We start from the raw sequence: 22,805 nt of genomic DNA on the forward strand, positions 1-22,805 counted from the left end.
CACCCACCATCTCACCCATCCACCTACTCACTCAACCACCCACCCATCCACTCACCACCCACCCATCCACTCCCCACCCAGCATCCACTCACCAACCCACCATCTCACCCACCCACTCACCCACCCACCCACTATCCCACTCACCCACCCACCCACTCTCACTCACCCACCCACCATCTCATTCACCCACCCACCATCCACCCACCCACCATCTCACCCACCCATCCACTCACCAACCCCTATCTCACTCACCCACCATCTCACTCACCCACCCACCATCCACCCACCCACCATCTCACCCACCCACCCATCCACTCACCCACCCACCATCTCACCCACTCACAATCCCACTCTCCCATCCACCCATCTCACTCACCCACCACCATCTCACCCACCCACTCACTCAACCACCCACCCATCCACTCACCCACCCACCAATCCACTCACCCACCCATCCACTCATCCACCCACCCACCATCTCACCCACTAACCCACCATCCACTCACCAACCCACCATCTCACCCACCCACCATCTCACCCACTAACCCACCATCTCACCCACTAACCCACCATCCACTCACCCACCCACTATCTCACTCACCCACCCACCATCCCACTCACTCGCTCAATCACAGCAGTCACAAGGAATGAAAGTTTACGCTTGGCGCGATCAGCAATGGCATCCACGTGGACACTGGCAAATTTAACAAGTTTATTACACAGTGCGAGTTAGAGAGTGTGTGTCTGTGTGTATGTCTGTCTGTGTGTGTGTGTCTGTGTGTCTCTGTGTGTCTCTGTGTGTGTGTCTGTGTGTGTGTCTGTGTGTGTGTGTGTGTCTGTGTGTGTCTGTGTGTGTGTCACTGTATGTGTGTGTCTGTCTGTGTGTGTCTGTGTGTGTGTCTCTCTGTGTGAAGACAGAATCACAGAGACTTGTGCTTCTTCTGTCTCGCTTGTCGGGCTCCTCCTCTCTGCTGCACAGAGACACGGGGAGAGAGACACGGGGAGAGAGACACGGGGAGAGAGAGACACGGGGAGAGAGAGACACGGGGAGAGAGAGACACGGGGAGAGAGAGACACGGGGAGAGAGAGACACGGGAGAGAGAGACACGGGGAGAGAGACACGGGGAGAGAGACACGGGGAGAGAGAGACACGGGGAGAGAGAGACACGGGGAGAGAGACACGGGGAGAGAGAGACACGGGGAGAGAGACACGGGTAGAGAGACACGGGGAGAGAGACACGGGTAGAGAGACACGGGGAGAGAGACACGGGTAGAGAGACACGGGGAGAGAGACACGGGGAGAGAGACACGGGGAGAGAGACACGGGGAGAGAGAGACACGGGGAGAGACAGAGAGACACGGGGAGAGAGAGACACGGGGAGAGAGACACGGGGAGAGAGAGACAGAGGGTAATTGTGGACCAGAGTGAGTGGGTGAGTGAGTGAGTGGGTGAGTGGGTGAGTGAGTGAGTGGGTGAGTGGGTGAGTGAGTGAGTGGGTGAGTGAGTGAGTGGGTGAGTGAGTGAGTGGGTGAGTGAGTGAGTGGGTGAGTGAGCGGGTGAGTGAGTGAGTGGGTGAGTGAGTGAGTGGGTGAGTGAGTGAGTGAGTGGGTGAGTGAGTGGGTGAGTGAGTGGTGAGTGGGTGAGTGAGTGGGTGAGTGAGTGAGTGGGTGAGTGGGTGAGTGGGTGAGTGAGTGGGTGAGTGAGTGAGTGGGTGAGTGAGTGAGTGGGTGGGTGAGTGAGTGGGTGTGAGTGAGTGAGTGGGTGAGTGAGTGAGTGAGTGGGTGAGTGAGTGAGTGGGTGAGTGAGTGAGTGGGTGAGTGAGTGAGTGAGTGGGTGAGTGAGTGGGTGAGTGAGTGAGTGGGTGAGTGAGTGACTGAGTGAGTGAGTGGGTGAGTGAGTGGCTGAGTGAGTGAGTGAGTGGCTGAGTGAGTGAGTGGATGAGTGAGTGGGTGAGTGAGTGGGTGAGTGAGTGAGTGAGTGGGTGAGTGAGTGGGTGAGTGAGTGGCTGAGTGAGTGAGTGGGTGAGTGGCTGAGTGAGTGAGTGGGTGAGTGAGTGGCTGAGTGAGTGAGTGGCTGAGTGAGTGAGTGGGTGAGTGAGTGACTGAGTGAGTGAGTGGGTGAGTGAGTGGCTGAGTGAGTGAGTGAGTGGCTGAGTGAGTGAGTGGATGAGTGAGTGGGTGAGTGAGTGGGTGAGTGGGTGAGTGAGTGAGTGGGTGAGTGAGTGGGTGAGTGAGTGGCTGAGTGAGTGGGTGAGTGGGTGAGTGTGGGTGAGTGAGTGAGTGGGTGAGTGAGTGAGTGAGTGGGTGAGTGAGTGAGTGGGTGAGTGGGTGAGTGAGTGGGTGAGTGCGTGAGTGGGTGAGTGAGTGGGTGAGTGAGTGAGTGGGTGAGTGAGTGGGTGAGTGGGTGAGTGAGTGAGTGAGTGGGTGAGTGAGTGGGTGAGTGAGTGAGTGGGTGAGTGGGTGAGTGAGTGAGTGGGTGAGTGAGTGAGTGGGTGAGTGAGTGAGTGGGTGAGTGAGTGAGTGGGTGAGTGAGTGAGTGAGTGGGTGAGTGAGTGGGTGAGTGAGTGAGTGGGTGAGTGAGTGGGTGAGTGAGTGGGTGAGTGGGTGAGTGAGTGGGTGAGTGAGTGAGAGTGAGATGAGTGGGTGAGTAAGTGAGTGGGAGAGTGAGTGAGTGGGTGAGTGGTGGGGTGAGTGAGTGAGGTGGTGAGTGGTGAGTGGGTGATGAGTGAGTGAGTGGGTGAGGGCGTGGGTGAGTGAGGGGAGTGAGTGAGTGACTGAGTGAGAGTGGAGTGAGTGGCTGAGTGAGTGAGTGGCTGAGTGAGTGAGTGGATGAGTGAGTGGGGTGAGTGAGTGGGTGAGTGAGTGGCTGAGTGAGTGAGTGGGTGAGTGAGTGAGTGGGTGAGTGAGTGGGTGAGTGGGCGGGTGAGTGGATGAGTGACAGTGTACGGGTTTGACCTTTGATCTCTTCACGGGCCCTGCCCGCTGGCCATGTGACTCCACCTCCTCACCAGCTGAGGAGCTCCTCACTCCAAACACCTCGGCTACACGAGGAGGAGGGAGTGGGCGGGAGATGGGGGGAGGGGAGATGGGGGAAGGTGGGGAAGGAGAGAGGGGTGAGAGAGGGGGGGGGGTGAGAGGGGGGGTGAGAGGGGGGGGTGAGAGAGGGGGGTGAGGGGGGGTGAGAGAGAGAGAGGGGGGGGTGAGAGGGGGGGTGAGAGAGAGAGAGGGGGGGGTGAGAGGGGGGGGTGAGAGGGGGGGTGAGAGGGGGGAGAGAGTGAGAGGGGGGTGAGAGTTGTAAACAGGAGGGGCTGACACTGGGGGTGCCCCTAGACGTCTCTATCACCGCCAAGGCAGTGATAGGGACCCCCCACCCCCTTATCAATCGATTGGCCGTTCGGTTCAATTAATCTACGAATCGATGGGGGATTTATTCGTATTATTATTTAAAAAAAAAACAGATTTGAGGTTTTTATTAAAAATAAACATTTATAAAAATCGTAAGAAAATAATTGGTATAATTTCTACTTGAAAAAATTAATGTTCGGTGGTGGGGGTGGTGGAGGGTGCTGATTGTTGCTGGCCCCGTAGCACAGCCAGCCTCCTCACGGGGATAGAGATCACTATCGCTGTCTGCCTGTAGCTCCTCCTCCTTTAGCTCCTCCTCTTCCTCCTCTGGCTCCACCTCTTCGACTGCGGCCACGCCCCCTCCGCCACGGCCACGCCCCCCTCTGCCACGGCCACGCCCCCGAGCCCTCCGAGCGAGCGGAGTGAAGGGGACTCCGCTCTCAACACTCGCACAGTCTGGGGGGGAGGGGGAGAGGGGGGGGAGAGGGGGGGAGGGGGAGAGGGGGCGGGGTTACGTAACCAAGTCGAAGGAGGCAGCTCAACCAAGTGGGTGACGTCATCACCATCACGTGGCATTTACAACAGAGACCCATAGACATCCATAGAGACCCATAGAGACACATAGACACCCATAGAGACCCATAGACACCCACAGAGACCCATAGAGACACTTAGCCACCCATAGAGACCCATAGAGACCCACAGAGACCCATAGAGACGCACAGAGCCCCATAGAGACCCACAGAGACCCATAGACACCCATAGAGACCCACAGAGACCCACAGAGACCCATAGAGACCCACAGAGACCCACAGAGACCCAAAGAGACCCACAGAGACCCATAGAGACCCACAGAGACCCACAGACACCCACAGAGACCCATAGAGACCCATAGAGACCCATAGAGACCCATAGACATCCATAGACACCCACAGAGACCCACAGAGACCCATAGAGACGGATAGACACCCATAGAGACCCATAGAGACCCATAGATACCCATAGAGACCACAGAGACCCACAGAGACCCACAGAGACCCATAGACACCCATAGAGACCGACAGAGAACCATAGATACCCATAGAGACCCATAGAGACCTACAGCGACCCATAGACACCCACAGAGACCCACAGAGACCCAAAGAGACCGACAGAGACCCATATATACCCATAGAGACCCATAGACACCCACAGAGACCCATAGAGACCCACAGAGACCCATAGAGACCCACAGAGACCCACAGAGACCCATAGAGACCTACAGAGACCCATAGACACCCACAGAGACCCACAGAGACCCAAAGAGACCCACAGAGACCCAAAGAGACCCACAGACACCCACAGAGACCCATAGAGACCCAGAGAGACCCAGAGACCCACAGAGACTCATAGAGACCCGTAGACACCCATAGAGACCCACAGAGACCCACAGAGACCCATAGAGATCCACAGAGACCCAGAGAGATGCACAGACACCCACAGAGACCCACAGAGACCCACAGAGACCCATAGACACCCATAGAGACCCACAGAGACCCATAGAGACCCATAGAGACTCATAGAGACCCACAGAGACCCACAGAGACTCATAGAGACCCATAGAGACCCAGAGACCCACAGAGACCCATAGACACCCACAGAGACCCACAGAGACCCACAGAGACTCATAGAGACCCACAGAGACCCATAGAGACCACAGAGACCCAGAGACCCATAGAGACCCAGAGAGACCCATAGAGACCCACAGAGACCCATAGACACCCATAGAGACCCATAGAGACCCACAGAGACCCATAGAGACTCGTAGAGACCCACAGAGACCCGCAGAGATCCATAGAGACCCACAGAGACCTGTAGAGAATCGTAGAGACCCACAGAGACCCACACGAATTGAAATTCTAAAACTCTCTCCATCTCCCCCCCCTTCGACGCATGTGTGTCTGTGTATGTGTATATGTGTGTGTGTCTGTGTGTCTGTGTGTGTGTGTCTGTGTGGGTGTGTCTTCAAAAGAAGAGCCACACCCTGTTGTTTGGCAGTCTCCTGCCCCGAGTAGAGGACTGTCCACCCCTCATGGTGGCAGGAGCCAGAACCAGTCCACCGGACCTCCTGAATGCCACAGAGATCCAGGCGGTACCGGTCCAGCTCCCGACAGAGGAGTGGCAGCCTCTCCTTCGCAGTGAGCGTTCGAACATTCCACGTGGCCACCCGTAGTGGTTTTTCGTTGTTTCTGGAGGAGCCCCGAGGGTAGAGATTCAATCTCCTGGCTCCGCCAATTTGGGGTTTGGCCAGGAGACGTCATAGACGCCTGTCCCCCCGGGGCCTCCGGCACAAGCTTATTAGTTACATATTTCAGTCGTGGTTTCGTGGTAAATTTTTGAAGGCGGAGGGGTTACCAGCACCTCGCACCCGTCCAGAGCCCCCGTTTAGCCACTGTGGTGGTCACAGACGCCATGAGAGGAGGGGACAAACGGAATTGGCCCTCCCCCCACAGCACTGTCCACGACAGAGTTTCCCGTCCGGCACCGCGAGGAGGTTGGGGGTTGTTTTGAACAAAAGAATGAAGGGGGCGTGGGAGCGTGGCGGTGAGGTGTGGGAAGCTGTAAGCCCCAGCTTACTTTGGGCTCGCCTTCCCATCAACCGGAGGCGAGGAGTGGTGGTCGTGGTTACTTATGCCCCCACCGAAGATGACCTCCTGTCATAGGTGCTGGCTAAAGTGGCCCCGCAGGATAGAGTCATCTTGTTGGGTGACTTCAATGCCCGAGTTGGTCATGATGCTGGCACCTGGTCTGGAGTGATTGGAGGGCATGGGCCAGATCAGCTCAATAACAACGGTAGGAGGCTGCTAGATTTTTGTGCAGCCCATGGGCTTGAAATTACCAACACGCTGTTCCGGCATCGGCGCATCCACACAACATCATGGATGCATGCCGGGTCCAAGCAAGAACATCTGCTGGACTACATAGTGACGGACCAGCGGATGCGAGCACATGTCCTTGACACCAGGACCTACCGTGGAGCTGATATGCCCTCTGACCATTGACTGGCCATCTGTAAGATGCGCCTGCCATTCTTCCACTCCGGTGGTGGGTGGACACCCAGGACCCCATTCAAACCTAAAGTGGCCTGGTCTCAGTTATCTGATGAAAGTTGCAAGCGAGAATTTCATCATCGCTTGCGGCTGGGGTTGGCATCGTCCCCCACTCCTCCTGATGTCGAGGGTCAATGGGCGAGGTTTAGAAATGTGACTCATGCAGCTGCAATGGCTGCTTTGGGTACGTGGTCCAGACCTCCCCAGAGACCCTGGCTGACAGAGGAGGTGTTCAGGATGGTTGAGAAAAAGCGACAGGCCCACTGTCATCGGATACAGAATCCCACATCAGAGAATGAGGAGGCTTACCGCAACCTTCGCTCGGAGGTTCGGAGAGCCGTGAGGCACTGCAGGGATGGGTGGTGGTCGCGGGTTGCTGAGAAGATGGAGTCTGTCTCAGTGGCCCGCGATCACAAATCTCTATTTAACTCCATCAAAAAAGCAACCTGCAGCGCCACACCTATTACCATCATTAGGGGAAAAAACGGTGATCCAATCTCCGACCCCCAGGAACAGGTTTGCAGATTTGCTGAGTATTTCTGTGAGGTCCTGGGGGTGGGGAAATCCCTCAGCCAGGAAAACATCGTGGCACAAAGTGGGGATGACCCTGCTGAGGCTGCGGTGCCGCAAATATTGGAGGAAGTCACCCCCTGTGATTGGCTGGCTGAGGTGCCATCTGTTGAGGAAGTACTGAAGGCGATCCAGAGTCTGAGACCAGGAACGGCACCAGGCAGAGATGATCTCCCAAGTGAAATGCTGAGGGAGGGTGGCGTTTGTGCACAGACTGCCCTATATGACATCATAACAGTCTGGACCACTAGACGGGTTCCGCAGAATTGGAAGCATGCCCTGGTGGTCCCTCTCTTTAAGGGAGACCGCACAGACTGTAACAACTACAGGGGTATCTTACTCCTCAGTGTGCCGGGAAAGGTCCTGGCAAGGATTATTCAACATCGCCTTGCCGGGAACGCTGAGGAGAGGCTTGCGGAGCCACAATGCGGTTTCAGGAAAGGGCGGTCCTGCACAGATGCCATATTTTCTGTCCGTCTGCTACAGCAGAGGTGTAGGGAATTCCAGCAAGACGTACATCTCTGCTTTATTGACCTGGTCAAGGCCTATGATACCATCAGTAGACCTGGGCTCTGGGTTGTTCTTTGTGCTTTCGGAGTCCCTGACCCTCTGCTCACGATCATTAAGGACCTTCATGATGGTGAGCAGGCCCAGGTAAAACTACGTGGCTGGGAGTCAGAGCCATTCCCTGTACACCTTGGGGTGCGACAGGGATGTCCTCTGGCTCCCACATTATTTAACATCTATTTTGACCACGTAGTTCGTGAAGCCTTCAATAGCTGTACCGGGGGAATCTCCATATGGTACAGATATAATGGGAGGCTGATCGATGCCCGGGTGCGGTCAAGGGATGGCTCCCTATTGCTCAACCACGTTATGTATGCCGATAATTTGGTAATAGGTGCTCATTCAGAGGAGGAGTTGGAGACGCTGCTGCTGAGACTGGAGCGTACCACTAAGAGATGGGGCCTTACCATCAGCCCCACCAAAACTAAGCACCTGCCTGGGTATTTTGTACCATCGGACACTCCATCCCCACAACTCCCAATCGGTGATGGGGCAGTTGTGGAGAGAGTGGAGAGTTTTTCATACCTAGGCAGTGTGCTTATGACTGGCTCCAGTTTAACAGCAGAGGTCTCACTCCGAATCAGTCGAGCGGCATTATCTTTTCATCGGTTGCGTAACGCTGTGTGGAAGCTACCTGGTCTGTCGCTCCGCACTAAGCTTCATGTCTTCTCGGCCACGGTCATTCCCTCCCTTCTCTACGCTTGCGAAACGTGGACCCCCTTAACGGAGCATCTTCGCCGGTTGGAAACATTTAGGCTGGCCTGCCTACGATCCATCCTGGGTTTAACCAGGCTGGATTGTGTGAGGAGCTCACAAATCCTTGAAAGATCTGGGCAAGATCCCATCGGTGAGCTCCTCTGGCAGGCAAGGCTGCGTTGGCTGGGTCATGTAGCCTGCATGCCCAGCCACCTCATGCCGAAACAGCTTTTGTTCGGCCGGATCGAGGGGGCTAAACAGGCGCGGCACGGGCTAGAGAAGAGATGGAGTGATGTGGTACAGGAGGACGTGGAGCTGAGTGGACTTGCCGATGACCGGTACCAGCGGTGTCAAGATCGGCCTCTGTGGAGGAGGCTCGTGAAGGACGCTACTGGGCAGTTGGAGGCAGTCGCCCTCCAACAACAACGGAGGGCGGAGGAGCGACGCTCAGAACAACGAGCGGAGCGCCGGGTGGCAAAAGCACAGCAGGTTGGCACAGTAGGGGGCATAGGTGGTGCATCAGCCAGTCATCTCAGTCAGTCGACCCGTGGCACCTGCTGGGTCTGCCCCGTGACCTCCTGCCAGCGAGCGTTTGACACTTCACGTGGCCTCAGGGTGCACATAGCCTGGCACAAGCGTCGTGATGACATCACCGCCACTTAGTGGCGAATGGCGGTTGTTGTTGTTGTTGTTGTGTGTGTGTCTGCGTGTGTGTGTATGTGTGTGTGTATGTGTGTCTGTGTGTATGTCTGTGTGTATGTGTGTCTGTGTGTATGTCTGTGTGTGTGTGTATGTGTGTGTGTATGTGTGTCTGTGTGTGTCTGTGTGTGTGTCTGTGTGTGTGTCTGTGTGTGTGTGTGTGTCTGTGTCTATGTGTGTCTGTGTGTGTCTGTGTGTGTCTGTGTGTGTGTCCGTGTGTGTGTGTCTGTGCTGTACATCTCTGCAGGGCGATGCGGTAACGTCTCCCCGCCTTGTGCTGGCTGATCTGATCCTGGTTGATGAATCTCTGCGTCAGGTGGCAGAAAAGCCGCTTCCTGTAACACACAAAGACACACAGACAGACACACAGACACACACACACACACACAAAGACACACACACAGACACACACACAGACACACACAGACACACACACAGACACACAGACACACACACAGAGACACGTGGTGGTGGTGGTGACACAGAGAGACCGAGAGGTCACACGGGGTAAAGACATCAACATCACGTCCCTCACTCTGTCTCTGTCTCACTCACTCTGTGTCTCTCTCTTTGTGTCTCTCTCTTTGTGTCTCTCTCCTGTGTCTCTCTCTGTCTCACTCTCTCTCTCTCTCTCTGTGTCTCTGTGTGTCTCTCTCTGTCTCACTCTCTCTCTCTCTGTGTCTCTGTCTGTGTCTCTCTCTGTCTCTCTCTCTGTGTGTCTCTCTCTGTCTCACTCACTCTGTGTGTCTCTCTCTCTCTGTCTCTGTCTCTCTCTTTGTGTCTCTCTGTGTCTCTGTGTGTCTCTCTCTGTCTCTGTCTCTTCGTGTCTCTCTGTCTCTCTATGTCTCTCTCTCTGTCTCTCTCTCTGTCTCTCTCTCTGTCTCTCTGTGTCTCTCTGTCTCTCTCTCTGTCTCTGTGTCTCTCTCTGTCTCTCTGTGTCTCTCTGTCTCTCTCTGTCTCTCTCTCTGTCTCTCTGTGTCTCTGTCTCTGTGTCTCTGTATCTGTGTGTCTCTCTCTCTCTCTGTCTCTCTCTGTCTCTGTGTCTCTGTCTCTCTGTGTCTCTGTCTCTGTGTCTCTCTCTGTCTCTCTCTGTGTCTCTGTCTCTGTGTCTCTGTCTCTCTGTGTCTCTGTCTCTGTGTCTCTCTCTGTCTCTCTCTGTGTCTGTGTCTCTGTATCTGTGTCTCTATCTGTCTCTCTCTGTGTCTCTCTCTGTCTCTCTCTGTGTCTCTGTATCTGTATGTCTCTCTATGTCTCTGTGTCTCTGTGTCTGTGTCTCTATCTGTCTCTCTCTGTGTCTCTCTCTGTCTCTCTGTCTCTGTGTCTCTCTGTCTGTGTCTCTATCTGTCTCTCTCTGTGTCTCTGTCTCTCTCTGTCTCTCTCTGTGTCTCTGTGTGTCTGTCTCTGTCTCTCTGTCTCTGTGTCTCTGCATCTGTGTCTCTATCTGTCTCTCTCTGTGTCTCTCTCTGTGTCTCTCTCTGTGTCTCTCTGTGTCTCTGTATCTGTGTGTCTCTCTCTGTCTCTGTGTCTCTGTGTCTGTGTCTCTATCTGTCTCTCTCTGTGTCTCTCTCTGTCTCTCTGTCTCTGTGTCTCTCTGTCTGTGTCTCTATCTGTCTCTCTCTGTGTCTCTGTCTCTCTCTGTGGCTCTGTGTCTCTCTCTGTGTCTGTGTCTCTGTCTCTGTCTCTCTGTCTCTCTCTGTGTCTCTCTGTGTCTCTCTGTCTCTCTCTCTGTGTCTCTCTGTCTCTCTCTGTGTGTCTCTGTCTCTCTCTGTGTCTCTCTGTCTCTGTGTCTCTATCTCTGTCTCTCTCTCTGTGTCTCTGTGTCTCTCTCTGTCTCTCTCTCTGTGTCTCTCTCTGTCTCTCTGTGTCTCTGTCTCTGTGTCTCTCTGTCTGTGTCTCTATCTGTCTCTCTCTGTGTCTCTGTCTCTCTCTGTGTCTCTGTGTCTCTCTGTGTTTCTGTCTTTGTATCTGTGTGTCTCTCTCTGTCTCTGTGTCTCTCTGTCTCTCTCTGTGTCTCTCTGTCTCTGTGTCTCTGTGTCTGTCTCTCTGTGTCTCTATTTCTCTCTGTCTCTGTGTCTGTCTCTCTGTCTCTGTGTCTCTGTGTCTCTGTCTCTCTCTCTGTGTCTCTGTGTCTCTGGCTCTGTGTCTCTCTCTGTCTCTGTCTCTCTGTCTCTCTGTGTCTCTGTCTCTGTGTCTCTCTCTGTGTCTCTGTGTGTCTCTCTCTCTCTGTCTCTGTGTCTCTGTGTCTCTGTGTCTCTCTCTGTCTGTGTGTCTCTCTCTCTCTGTCTCTCTGTGTGTCTCTCTCTGTCTCTCTCTCTCTCTGTGTCTCTGTCTCTCTGTGTCTCTGTGTCTCTCTGTGTATCTGTCTCTCTGTCTCTCTGTGTCTCAGTGTGTCTCTCTGTCTCTCTCTCTCTGTCTCTCTCTCTCTCTGTCTCTGCGTCTCTGTCTCTCTGTGTCTCTGTGTCTCTCTGTCTCTGTCTCTCTGTGTGTCTCTGTCTCTCTGTCTCTCTGTCTCTCTGTGTCTCTGTCTCTGTGTCTCTCTGTGTCTCTGTGTCTCTCTGTGTCTCTGTCTCACCGCCCCGCGTCGTCCAGGTGTCCGCCCTCCTCCCTGTCCCTGTCCCTGTCCCCCCGAGCCGCACGACGGCGTACAAACGAGCGGCTCCTCACGTGACGAGACAACTCCTCGGCCCGCGGGGGCATCTCGTGGCTCGTCAGGGAGCACAGCACCTGGCACAGTAACGTGGACATTGCCACACACACACACACAGAGACACACACACACACACAGAGACACACACACACACAGAGACACACACACACACACACAGAGACACACACACACAGGTAAAGATCGCCCGGGTAGCCTCTAGCAGGGCTGTAGGGGCAAGTGCTGTGTTAGTAGCGAGTAGCAGCAACAGTGTCTATGTACTACACACACCACACACACAGACAAAGCTACCCCAGGTAGCCTCTAGCAGGGCAGTAGGGGCAAGTGCTGTGTTAGTAGCGAGTAGCAGCAGCAGTGTCTATGTACTACACACACCACACACAAAGCTACCCCAGGTAGCTTCTAGCAGGGCTGTAGGGGCAAGTGCTGTTAGTAGCGAGTAGCAGCAGCAGTGTCTATGTACTACACACACACAGGTAAAGGTCCCCCAGGTAGCCTCTAGCAGGGCTGTAGGGGCAAGTGCTGTTAGCTAGCGAGTAGCAGCAGCAGTGTCTATGTACTACACACACCACACACAGACAAAGCTACCCCAGGTAGCCTCTAGCAGGGCTGTAGGGGCAAGTGCTGTGTTAGTAGCGAGTAGCAGCAGCAGTGTCTATGTACTACACACACCACACACAGACAAAGCTCCCCCAGGTAGCCTCTAGCAGGGCTGTAGGGGCAAGTGCTGTTAGTAGCGAGTAGCAGCAGCAGTGTCTATGTACTACACACACCACACACACAGACAAAGCTCCCCCAGGTAGCCTCTAGCAGGGCTGTAGGGGCAAGTGCTGTGTTAGTAGCGAGTAGCAGCAGCAGTGTGTATGTACTACACACACCACACACAAAGCTACCCCAGGTAGCTTCTAGCAGGGCTGTAGGGGCAAGTGCTGTTAGTAGCGAGTAGCAGCAGCAGTGTCTATGTACTACACACACCACACACAGACAAAGCTACCCCAGGTAGCCTCTAGCAGGGCTGTAGGGGCAGGTGCTGTTAGTAGCGAGTAGCAGCAGCAGTGTCTATGTACTATACACACCACACACAGACAAAGCTACCCCAGGCAGCCTCTAGCAGGGCTGTAGGGGCAAGTGCTGTGTTAGTAGCGAGTAGCAGCAGCAGTGTCTATGTACTACACACACCACACACACAAAGCTCCCCCAGGTAGCCTCTAGCAGGGCTGTAGGGGCAAGTGCTGTTAGTAGCGAGTAGCAGCAGCAGTGTCTATGTACTACACACACCACACACAAAGCTCCCCCAGGTAGCCTCTAACAGATTGTAGGGAGTAAGTGGGCGAATGAGTGAGTGAATGAACGAGTGAGTGAATGAGCGAGTGGGTGACTGAGTGAGTGAATGAGTGAATGAGTGAGTGGGTGAATGATTGAGTGAATGAATGAGTGGGTGAATGAGTGAGTGAACAAGTAAGTGACTGAATGAGTGAGTGGGTGAATGATTGAGTGAATGAGTGAGTGGGGGAATGAGTGAGTGAATGAGTGAGTGAATGAGTGAGTGGGGGAATGATTGAATGAATGAGTGAGTAAATGGGTGAATGATTGAGTGAATGAATGAGTGGGTGAATGAGTGAGTGAATGAATTGGTGAATGAGTGCGTGGGTGAATGAATGAGTCAATGAATGAGTGAATGAATGAGTGAATGAATGAGTGAATGAGTGAGTGAATGAGTGAGTGGGTGAATGAATGAGTGAATGAGTGAGTGAATGAGTGAATGAATGAGTGAATTAGCGAGTCAATGAGTGAATGAGCGAGTGAATGAGTGAGTGAATGAGTGGATGAATGAGTGAATGAGTGAGTAAGTGAATGAATGAGTAAGTGAGTGAATGAGTGAATGAATGAGTGAATGAGTAAATGAATGAGTGAATGAGTGAATGACTGAATGAATGAGTGAATGAATGAGTGAAAGAGTGAGTGAGTGGATCACGGACCCGTACTCTCCCCCCTTCCCCCGTCACCACTTGGAGCTCCGGGTTCTGAGCTAAGATGTCCTGAACCTCTTTAGACTCCGTCTACACAGAGACACGGGGAGACAGAGACACGGGGAGAGAGACACGGGGAGGGAGACACGGGGAGAGAGACAGAGACACGGGGAGTGAGACACGGGGAGTGAGACAGAGACACGGGGAGAGAGACAGAGACACGGGGAGTGAGACAGAGACACGGGGAGAGAGAGACACAGGGAGAGAGACAGAGACACGGGGAGACAGAGACACGGGGAGAGAGACAGAGACACGGGGAGACAGAGACACGGGGAGAGAGACAGAGACACGGGGAGAGAGAGACACGGGGAGAGAGACAGAGACTAGGGGAGAGAGACAGAGACACGGGGAGTGAGACAGAGACACAGGGAGAGATACAGAGAGACACGGGGAGTGAGACAGAGACTAGGGGAGAGAGACAGAGACACGGGGAGACAGAGACACGGGGAGAGAGACAGAGACACGGGGAATGAGACAGAGACACGGGGAGAGAGAAACAGAGACACGGGGAGAGAGACAGAGACACGGGGAGTGAGACAGAGACACGGGGAGAGAGACAGAGACACGGGGAGTGAGACAGAGACACGGGGAAAGAGACACGGGGAGAGAGACAGAGACACGGGGAGAGAGTCACGGGGAGAGAGACAGAGACACGGGGAGAGAGACAGAGACACGGGGAGAGAGACACGGGGAGAGAGACAGAGACAAGGGGAGAGAGACAGAGACACGGGGAGAGAGACAGAGACACGGGGAGACAGAGACACGGGGAGTGAGACAGAGACACGGGGAGTGAGACAGAGACACGGGGAGAGAGACAGAGACACGGGGAGTGAGACAGAGACACGGGGAGTGAGACAGAGACACGGGGAGTGAGACAGAGACACGGGGAGAGAGACAGAGACACGGGGAGAGAGACACGGGGAGAGGGACAGAGACACGGGGAGAGAGACAGAGACACGGGGAGAGAGACACGGGGAGAGAGACAGAGACACGGGGAGAGAGACAGAGACACGGGGAGTGAGACAGAGGCACGGGGAGTGAGACAGAGACACGGGGAGAGAGACAAAGACACGGGGAGAGAGACAGAGACACGGGGAGTGAGACAGAGACACGGGGAGTGAGACAGAGACACGGGGAGAGAGACAGAGACACGGGGAGTGAGACAGAGACACGGGGAGTGAGACAGAGACACGGGGAGTGAGACAGAGACACGGGGAGAGAGACAGAGACACGGGGAGAGAGACACGGGGAGAGGGACAGAGACACGGGGAGAGAGACAGAGACACGGGGAGAGAGACACGGGGAGAGAGACAGAGACACGGGGAGAGAGACAGAGACACGGGGAGTGAGACAGAGGCACGGGGAGTGAGACAGAGACACGGGGAGAGAGACAAAGACACGGGGAGAGAGACAGAGACACGGGGAGTGAGACAGAGACACGGGAAGTGAGACAGAGACACGGGGAGAGAGACAGAGACACGGGGAGAGAGACACGGGGAGAGGGACAGAGACACGGGGAGAGAGACAGAGACACGGGGAGAGAGACAGAGACACGGGGAGTGAGACAGAGACACGAGGAGTGAGACAGAGACACGGGGAGTGAGACAGAGACACGGGGAGTGAGACAGAGACACGGGGAGTGAGACAGAGACACGGGGAGAGAGACAGAGACACGGGGAGTGAGACAGAGACACGGGGAGTGAGACAGAGACACGGGGAGTGAGACAGAGACACGGGGAGAGAGACAGAGACACGGGGAGAGAGACACGGGGAGAGGGACAGAGACACGGGGAGAGAGACAGAGACACGGGGAGAGAGACACGGGGAGAGAGACAGAGACACGGGGAGAGAGACAGAGACACGGGGAGTGAGACAGAGGCACGGGGAGTGAGACAGAGACACGGGGAGAGAGACAAAGACACGGGGAGAGAGACAGAGACACGGGGAGTGAGACAGAGACACGGGGAGTGAGACAGAGACACGGGGAGAGAGACAGAGACACGGGGAGTGAGACAGAGACACGGGGAGTGAGACAGAGACACGGGGAGTGAGACAGAGACACGGGGAGAGAGACAGAGACACGGGGAGAGAGACACGGGGAGAGGGACAGAGACACGGGGAGAGAGACAGAGACACGGGGAGAGAGACACGGGGAGAGAGACAGAGACACGGGGAGAGAGACAGAGACACGGGGAGTGAGACAGAGGCACGGGGAGTGAGACAGAGACACGGGGAGAGAGACAAAGACACGGGGAGAGAGACAGAGACACGGGGAGTGAGACAGAGACACGGGAAGTGAGACAGAGACACGGGGAGAGAGACAGAGACACGGGGAGAGAGACACGGGGAGAGGGACAGAGACACGGGGAGAGAGACAGAGACACGGGGAGAGAGACAGAGACACGGGGAGTGAGACAGAGACACGAGGAGTGAGACAGAGACACGGGGAGTGAGACAGAGACACGGGGAGTGAGACAGAGACACGGGGAGTGAGACAGAGACACGGGGAGTGAGACAGAGACACGGGGAGAGAGACAGAGACACGGGGAGAGAGACACGGGGAGAGGGACAGAGACACGGGGAGAGAGACAGAGACACGGGGAGAGAGACACGGGGAGAGACACAGAGACACGGGGAGAGAGACAAAGACACGGGGAGAGAGACAGAGACACTGGGAGTGAGACAGAGACACGGGGAGTGAGACAGAGACACGGGGAGAGAGACAGAGACACGGGGAGTGAGACAGAGACACGAGGAGTGAGACAGAGACACGGGGAGAGAGACAGAGAGACATGGGGAGAGAGACAGAGACACGGGGAGACAGAGAGACACGGGGAGAGAGACAGAGACACGGGGCGAGAGACAGAGACACGGGGAGAGAGACAGAGACACGGGGAGACAGAGAGACACGGGGAGAGATACAGAGACACGAGGCGAAAGAGACAGAGACACAGACACACACACAGACGCACGCACACACACAACAACAACAACAATCGCCATTCGCCACTAAGTGGCGGTGACGTCACCACGACGCTTGTGCCAGGCCATGTGCACCTTGAGGCCACGTGAAGTGTCGAACGCCCGCTGGCAGGTCACGGGGCAGACCCAAGTGCCACGGGTCGACTGACTGAGATGACTGGCTGATGCACCACCTGTGCCCCCTACTGTGCCAACCTGCTGTGCTTTAGCCACCCGGCGCTCCGCTCGTTGTTGTGAGCGTCGCTCCTCCGCCCTCCGTTGTTGTTGGAGGGCGACTACCTCCAACTGCCCAGTAGCGTCCTTCACGAGCCTCCTCCACAGAGGCCAATCTTGACACCGCTGGTACCAGTCATCAGCAAGTCCACTCAGCTCCACGTCCTCCTGTACCACATCACTCCATCTCTTCTCTAGCCCGTGCCGCGCCCGTTTAGCTCCCTCGATCCGGCCGAACAAAAGCTGTTTCGGCATGCGGTGGCTGGGCATGCGGGCTACATGACCCAGCCAACGCAGCCTTGCCTGCCGGAGGAGCTCACCGATGGGACCGTGCCCAGATCTTTCAAGGATTTGTGAGCTCCTCACACAATCCAGCCTGGTTAAACCCAGGATGGATCGTAGGCAGGCCAGCCTAAATGTTTCTAACTGGCGAAGATGTTCCATTAGGGGGGTCCAAGTTTCGCAAGCGTAGAGAAGGGAGGGAATGACCGTGGCCGAGAAGACCTGAAGCTTATTGCTGAGTGACAGACCAGGTAGCTTCCACACAGCGTTACGCAACGGATGAAAAGATATTGCCGCTAGACTGATTCGGAGTGAGACCTCTGCTGTTAAACTGGAGCCGGTCATAATCACACTGCCCAGGTATGGGAAACTCTCCACAACTGCACCATCACCGATTGGGAGTTGTGGGGGTGGAGTGTCCGATGGTACAAAATACCCAGGCAGGTGCTTAGTTTTGGTGGGGCTGATGATAAGGCCCCATCTCTTAGTGGCACGCTCCAGTCTCAGCAGCAGCGTCTCCAACTCCTCCTTTGAATGAGCAGCTATTACCAAATCATCGGCATACATAACGTGGTTGAGCAATAGGGAGCCATCCCTTGACCACACCCGGGCATCGATCAGCCTCCCATTATATCTGTACCATATGGAGATTCCCCCGGTACAGCTATTGAAGGCTTCACGAACTACGTGGTCAAAATAGATGTTAAATAATGTGGGAGCCAGAGGACATCCCTGTCGCACCCCAAGGTGTACAGGGAATGGCTCTGACTCCCGGCCACGTAGTTTTACCCGGGCCCGCTGACCATCATGAAGGTCCTTAATGATCGTGAGCAGAGGGTCAGGGACTCCAAAAGCACGAAGAACAACCCAGAGCCCAGGCCTACAGATGGTATCATAGGCCTTGACCAGGTCAATAAAGCAGAGATGTAGGTCTTGCTGGAATTCACTACACCTCTGCTATAGCAGACGGACAGAAAATATGGCATCTGTGCAGGACCGCCCTTTCCTGAAACCGCATTGGGGCTCCGCAAGCCTCTCCTCAGCGTGCCTGGCAAGGCGATGTTGAATAATCTTTGACAGGACCTTTCCCGGCACACTGAGGAGTGAAATGCCCCTGTAGTTGTTACAGTCTGTGTGGTCCCCCTTCTTAAAGAGGGGGACCACCAGGGCATCCTTCCAATCCTGCGGAACCCGTCCAGTGGTCCAGACTGTTGTTATGATGTCATATAGGGCAGTCTGTGCACAAACGCCACCCTCCCTCAGCATTTCGCTTGGGAGATCATCTCTGCCCGCTGCCTTTCCTGGTCTCAGACTCCGGATCGCCTTCAGTACTTCCTCAACAGATGGCACCTCAGGCAGCCACTCACAGGGGGTGACTTCTTCCAATATTAGAGACACACACACATGTGGCACACAGAGACACACACACACAGACACACACGCACAGACACACACACACACACAGAGACACACACAGACACAGTGACACACACAGTGACACACACAGAGACACACACAGAGACACACACAGAGACACACACAGAGACACACACACACAGAGACAGACACACACAGGCACACACAGACAAACAAAGATCCCCCGTGTAGCCTTAATAGACTGTAGGGTCAAGTGCTGTTAGCGAGCACCTATGAAGGCCGGAACGGTACACGAGGGGGTGGGTGGCCAGCCCCACGCCCGACCGCCTTTGTCTCCCTAGTGACGATGTTTACTACACACCGCACCAGGTACTCATTTGAGGCTGAGTCGACCTAGGGGAGGCCCGGGACCGGTTCAGATAATCGTCACTGGTGTTGGCCGTGAGCGGGAATCGAACCCGGGTCGCCAGGTTCATAGCGCAGCGTAGCGCTAACCGCTACACTATCGCTCCCCACAAACACACGGACACACATACAGAGAGAGACACACACAGAGACATACACACACACAGACACACACACAGACACACACACAGACACACACACAGTGACACAGACCCACACACAGTGACACACACACAGACACACACAGTGACACACAGACACACACACACAGAGACACACACACACAGACACACACACACAGACACACATACACAGACACACAGACATACACACAGACACACACACACAGACACACACACAGACACACAGACAGAGACACACAGAGAGAGACACAGACACACACACAGACACACACAGACACACACAGACAAACACACACAGACAAACACACACAGACACACACACACAGTGAGACACACACACACAGTGAGACACACACACACAGTGAGACACACAGACAGTGAGACACACAGTGACGCACACAGACACACACACAGTGACACACACAGAGACACACACACACAGACACACACACAGACACAGAGAGAGACACACAGAGAGACACACACAGAGACACAGACCACACACAGAGACACAGACACACACACACAGTGAGACACAGACACACAGTGAGACACACACACACAGTGAGACACACACACACAGTGAGACACACACACACAGTGAGACACACACACACAGTGAGACACACACACAGTGAGACACACACACACAGTGAGACACACACACAGAGTGAGACACACACACACAGTGAGACACACACACAGTGAGACACACACACACAGTGAGACACACACACACAGTGAGACACACACACACAGTGAGACACACACACACAGTGAGACACACACACACAGTGAGACACACACACACAGTGAGACACACACACACAGTGAGACACACACAGTGAGACACACACAGTGAGACACACACAGTGAGACACACACAGTGAGACACACACAGTGAGACACACACACACAGTGAGACACACACACACAGTGAGACACACACACACAGTGAGACACACACACACAGTGAGACACACACAGTGAGACACACACACACAGTGAGACACACACACACAGTGAGACACACACACACAGTGAGACACACACACACACAGTGAGACACACACACACAGACACACACAGAGAGACACTCACCATGCTGACCACGTGGTCTGTCTTGGTGTCCAGCCGCGAAACTTCGCGGCAGGCTGATGACGTCACACGAAGCCCCCCGTCGCCTCCCGTCTCTGCGCAGTGACGTCATTACGCGATGACGTCATTACGCACGCCTGCTGAAAGACGTCATCGCGCTGTGACGTCACACAGACAACAACCACAACAATTTCCATTCGCTACTAAGTGGCGGTGACGTCACCACGACGCTTGTGCCAGGCCATGTGCACCTTGAGGCCACGTGAAGTGTCGATCGCCCGCGGGCAGGAGGTCACGGGGCAGACCCAGGTGCCACGGGTCGACTGACTGAGATGACTGGCTGTTGCACCACCTGTGCCCCCTACTGTGCCAACCTGCTGTGCTTTAGCCACCCGGCGCTCCGCTCGTTGTTGTGAGCGTCGCTCCTCCGCCCTCCGTTGTTGTTGAAGGGCGACTGCCTCCAACTGCCCAGTAGCAGCGTCCTTCACGAGCCTCCTCCACAGAGGCCGATCTTGACACCGCTGGTACCGGTCATCGGCAAGTCCACTCAGCTCCACGTCCTCCTGTAACACATCACTCCATCTCTTCTCTAGCCCGTGCCGCGCCCGTTTAGCCCCCTCGATCCGGCCGAACAAAAGCTGTTTCGGCATGCGGTGGCTGGGCATGCGGGCTACATGACCCAGCCAACGCAGCCTTGCCTGCCGGAGGAGCTCACCAATGGGACCTTGCCCAGATCTTTCAAGGATTTGTGAGCTCCTCACACAATCCAGCCTGGTTAAACCCAGGATTGATCGTAGGCAGGCCAGCTTAAATGTTTCTAATCGGTGCAAATGTTCCATTAGGGAGGTCTACGTTTCGCAAGCGTAGAGAAGGGAGGGAATGACCGTGGCCGAGAAGACCTGAAGCATAGTGCGGAGCGACAGACCAGGTAGCTTCCACACAGCGTTACGCAACCGATGAAAAGATATTGCCGCTCGACTGATTCGGAGTGAGACCTCTGCTGTTAAACCAGAGCCAGTCATAAGCACACTGCCCAGGTATGGGAAACTCTCCACTCTCTCCACAACTGCCCCATCACCGATTGGGAGTTGTGGGGGGTGGAGTGTCCGATGGCACAAAATACCCAGGCAGGTGCTTAGATTTGGTGGGGCTGATGGTAAGGCCCCACCTCTTAGTGGCACGCTCCACGTTCAGCAGCAGCGTCTCCAACTCCTCCTCTGAATGAGCAGCAATTACCAAATCATCGGCATGCATAACGCGGTTGAGCAATAGGGAGCCATCCCTTGACCGCACCCGGGCATCGATTAGCCTCCCAGTTGTGTCTGTGTTTGATATACAAACACAGACACAACTCCAACCGCACTCTTTGGTTCTGTTCGGTGAACTCACGCGGGTAAAAGCAAAACAACAGAAAACGCGACGTTTCGGCCACAACACAAGCGGCCTTTCTTTTTCTCACTCCAGCGCAGCCTTCAGGACAGTCCGGCCCCTTCGCCTGACGAAGGCCGCTTGCGTTGTGGCCGAAACGTCGTGACTTCACCGATTAGAGCCAAAGCACATGTGGATCCTCCTTCAACAACTTCAACCACTAAGAGGTTTTTGGTTTCAAAATTGAGCAACCATTGGAAGGATGCTATGAACCAGGTCCAACGTTGGCTGCCTTGTCATTGTGCAGCCATTTCCATTGCTTTCAGTGGGTTGTAGGTACCTGTGCATCTCTTACCCCAAGACCCCCCCCTGCAGCATTAACAAAAGGCGGCTTAACTTAGCCCTTTCCCCCCACCCACGTCCATTCCTGGCCCCCCCCCCCCCCCCCATTAACCTGTATGTTAGACTGATGGCCTTAATCTTAGTTGTCTTGTGGTTGTTGTTGTTATTTCTTCTTTGGTTCTTTCGGTAAAGTCACCACCACGTAGAATGAGAATAAAATAATAAATTGATAGAATAAAATAACACAATAATATTCTCACGACGTTTCGGCCACAACACAAGCGGCCTTCATCAGCGGCCTTCATCGGGAGGCTGTCTGGAGGACAGCGCTGGAGTGAAAAAGCCACGCTGGCTTTCTCACTCCAGCGCTGTCCTCCAGACAGTCTCGTCCCCTTCACCTGATGAAGGCCGCTTGTGTTGTGGCCGAAACGTCGTGAGAACATTCTTGTGTTATTTTATTTTATCAATTTATTATTTTGTTCTCATTCTACGTGGTGGTGACTTTACCGAAAGAACCAAAGAAGATGAATCCTTGCAGTCACGAAAGCTTTAAATCGAAGTTGTTGTTGTTGTTGTTTGACTTTGCATCCCACTGGGATTTTTGCACACAGCGTTGGCGGTGTAGACGGTGCTATTTCAGGAATATTTTGATGGTTTTTTTTTCCCTGGATTTTTCTGTTTGCACAGTCACACACACACAGTAGTCACTTTAAGATGTTTTGTCTTGTTCGTGTTTTTGTTTGTTGCATTTGCAACCGATTCAAGAGCCGAATGGCTCACAGGGCTATGCCAAATAAATGAAACTATGAACTATGTAATCTTGGGTGTCTCAAAGCCCTTCGCTTGATACAGATATTCTGCTGTGGCTGTTCCGCCGGAAGACGGAAGCTTGTTTTGCCTCCGTAAACGTCGTGACCATAGAGATACAGAGACG

At 54.5% G+C, this 22,805-nt stretch overlaps 1 protein-coding gene across 1 annotated transcript; it reads right to left on the reverse strand.

The window, feature by feature from the left end:
- Nucleotides 1-698: 698 nt before the first annotated feature.
- On the reverse strand, nt 699-20,251 carry SURF2 (surfeit 2). The gene is made up of 6 exons (XM_076063634.1): nt 20,165-20,251; nt 11,539-11,690; nt 9,204-9,301; nt 3,607-3,801; nt 2,956-3,041; nt 699-971 (listed from the first exon to the last, which is right to left on the reverse strand). The coding sequence occupies exons 1-6, from the start codon at nt 20,165-20,167 to the stop codon at nt 921-923; spliced, it is 585 nt and encodes a 194-aa protein (XP_075919749.1). The 5' UTR covers nt 20,168-20,251; the 3' UTR covers nt 699-920.
- Nucleotides 20,252-22,805: the final 2,554 nt, after the last annotated feature.

Source organism: Petromyzon marinus, unplaced genomic scaffold (genome assembly GCF_048934315.1).
Source record: "Petromyzon marinus isolate PM22_M1 ecotype Great Lakes invasive population unplaced genomic scaffold, UKy_Petmar_22M1.pri1.0 PM_Scaffold_168, whole genome shotgun sequence".
NCBI lineage: Eukaryota > Metazoa > Chordata > Hyperoartia > Petromyzontiformes > Petromyzontidae > Petromyzon > Petromyzon marinus.

Coding starts and splice junctions, on each gene's coding strand:
- SURF2 (XM_076063634.1), bottom strand. Junction 3,802..9,203: donor CCGCATCGCCCTGCAGAGAT/GTACAGCACAGA, acceptor CCTCCCCCCCAG/ACTGTGCGAGTGTTGAGAGC. Junction 972..2,955: donor GGCCCGTGAAGAGATCAAAG/GTCAAACCCGTA, acceptor GTCTCTGTGCAG/CAGAGAGGAGGAGCCCGACA.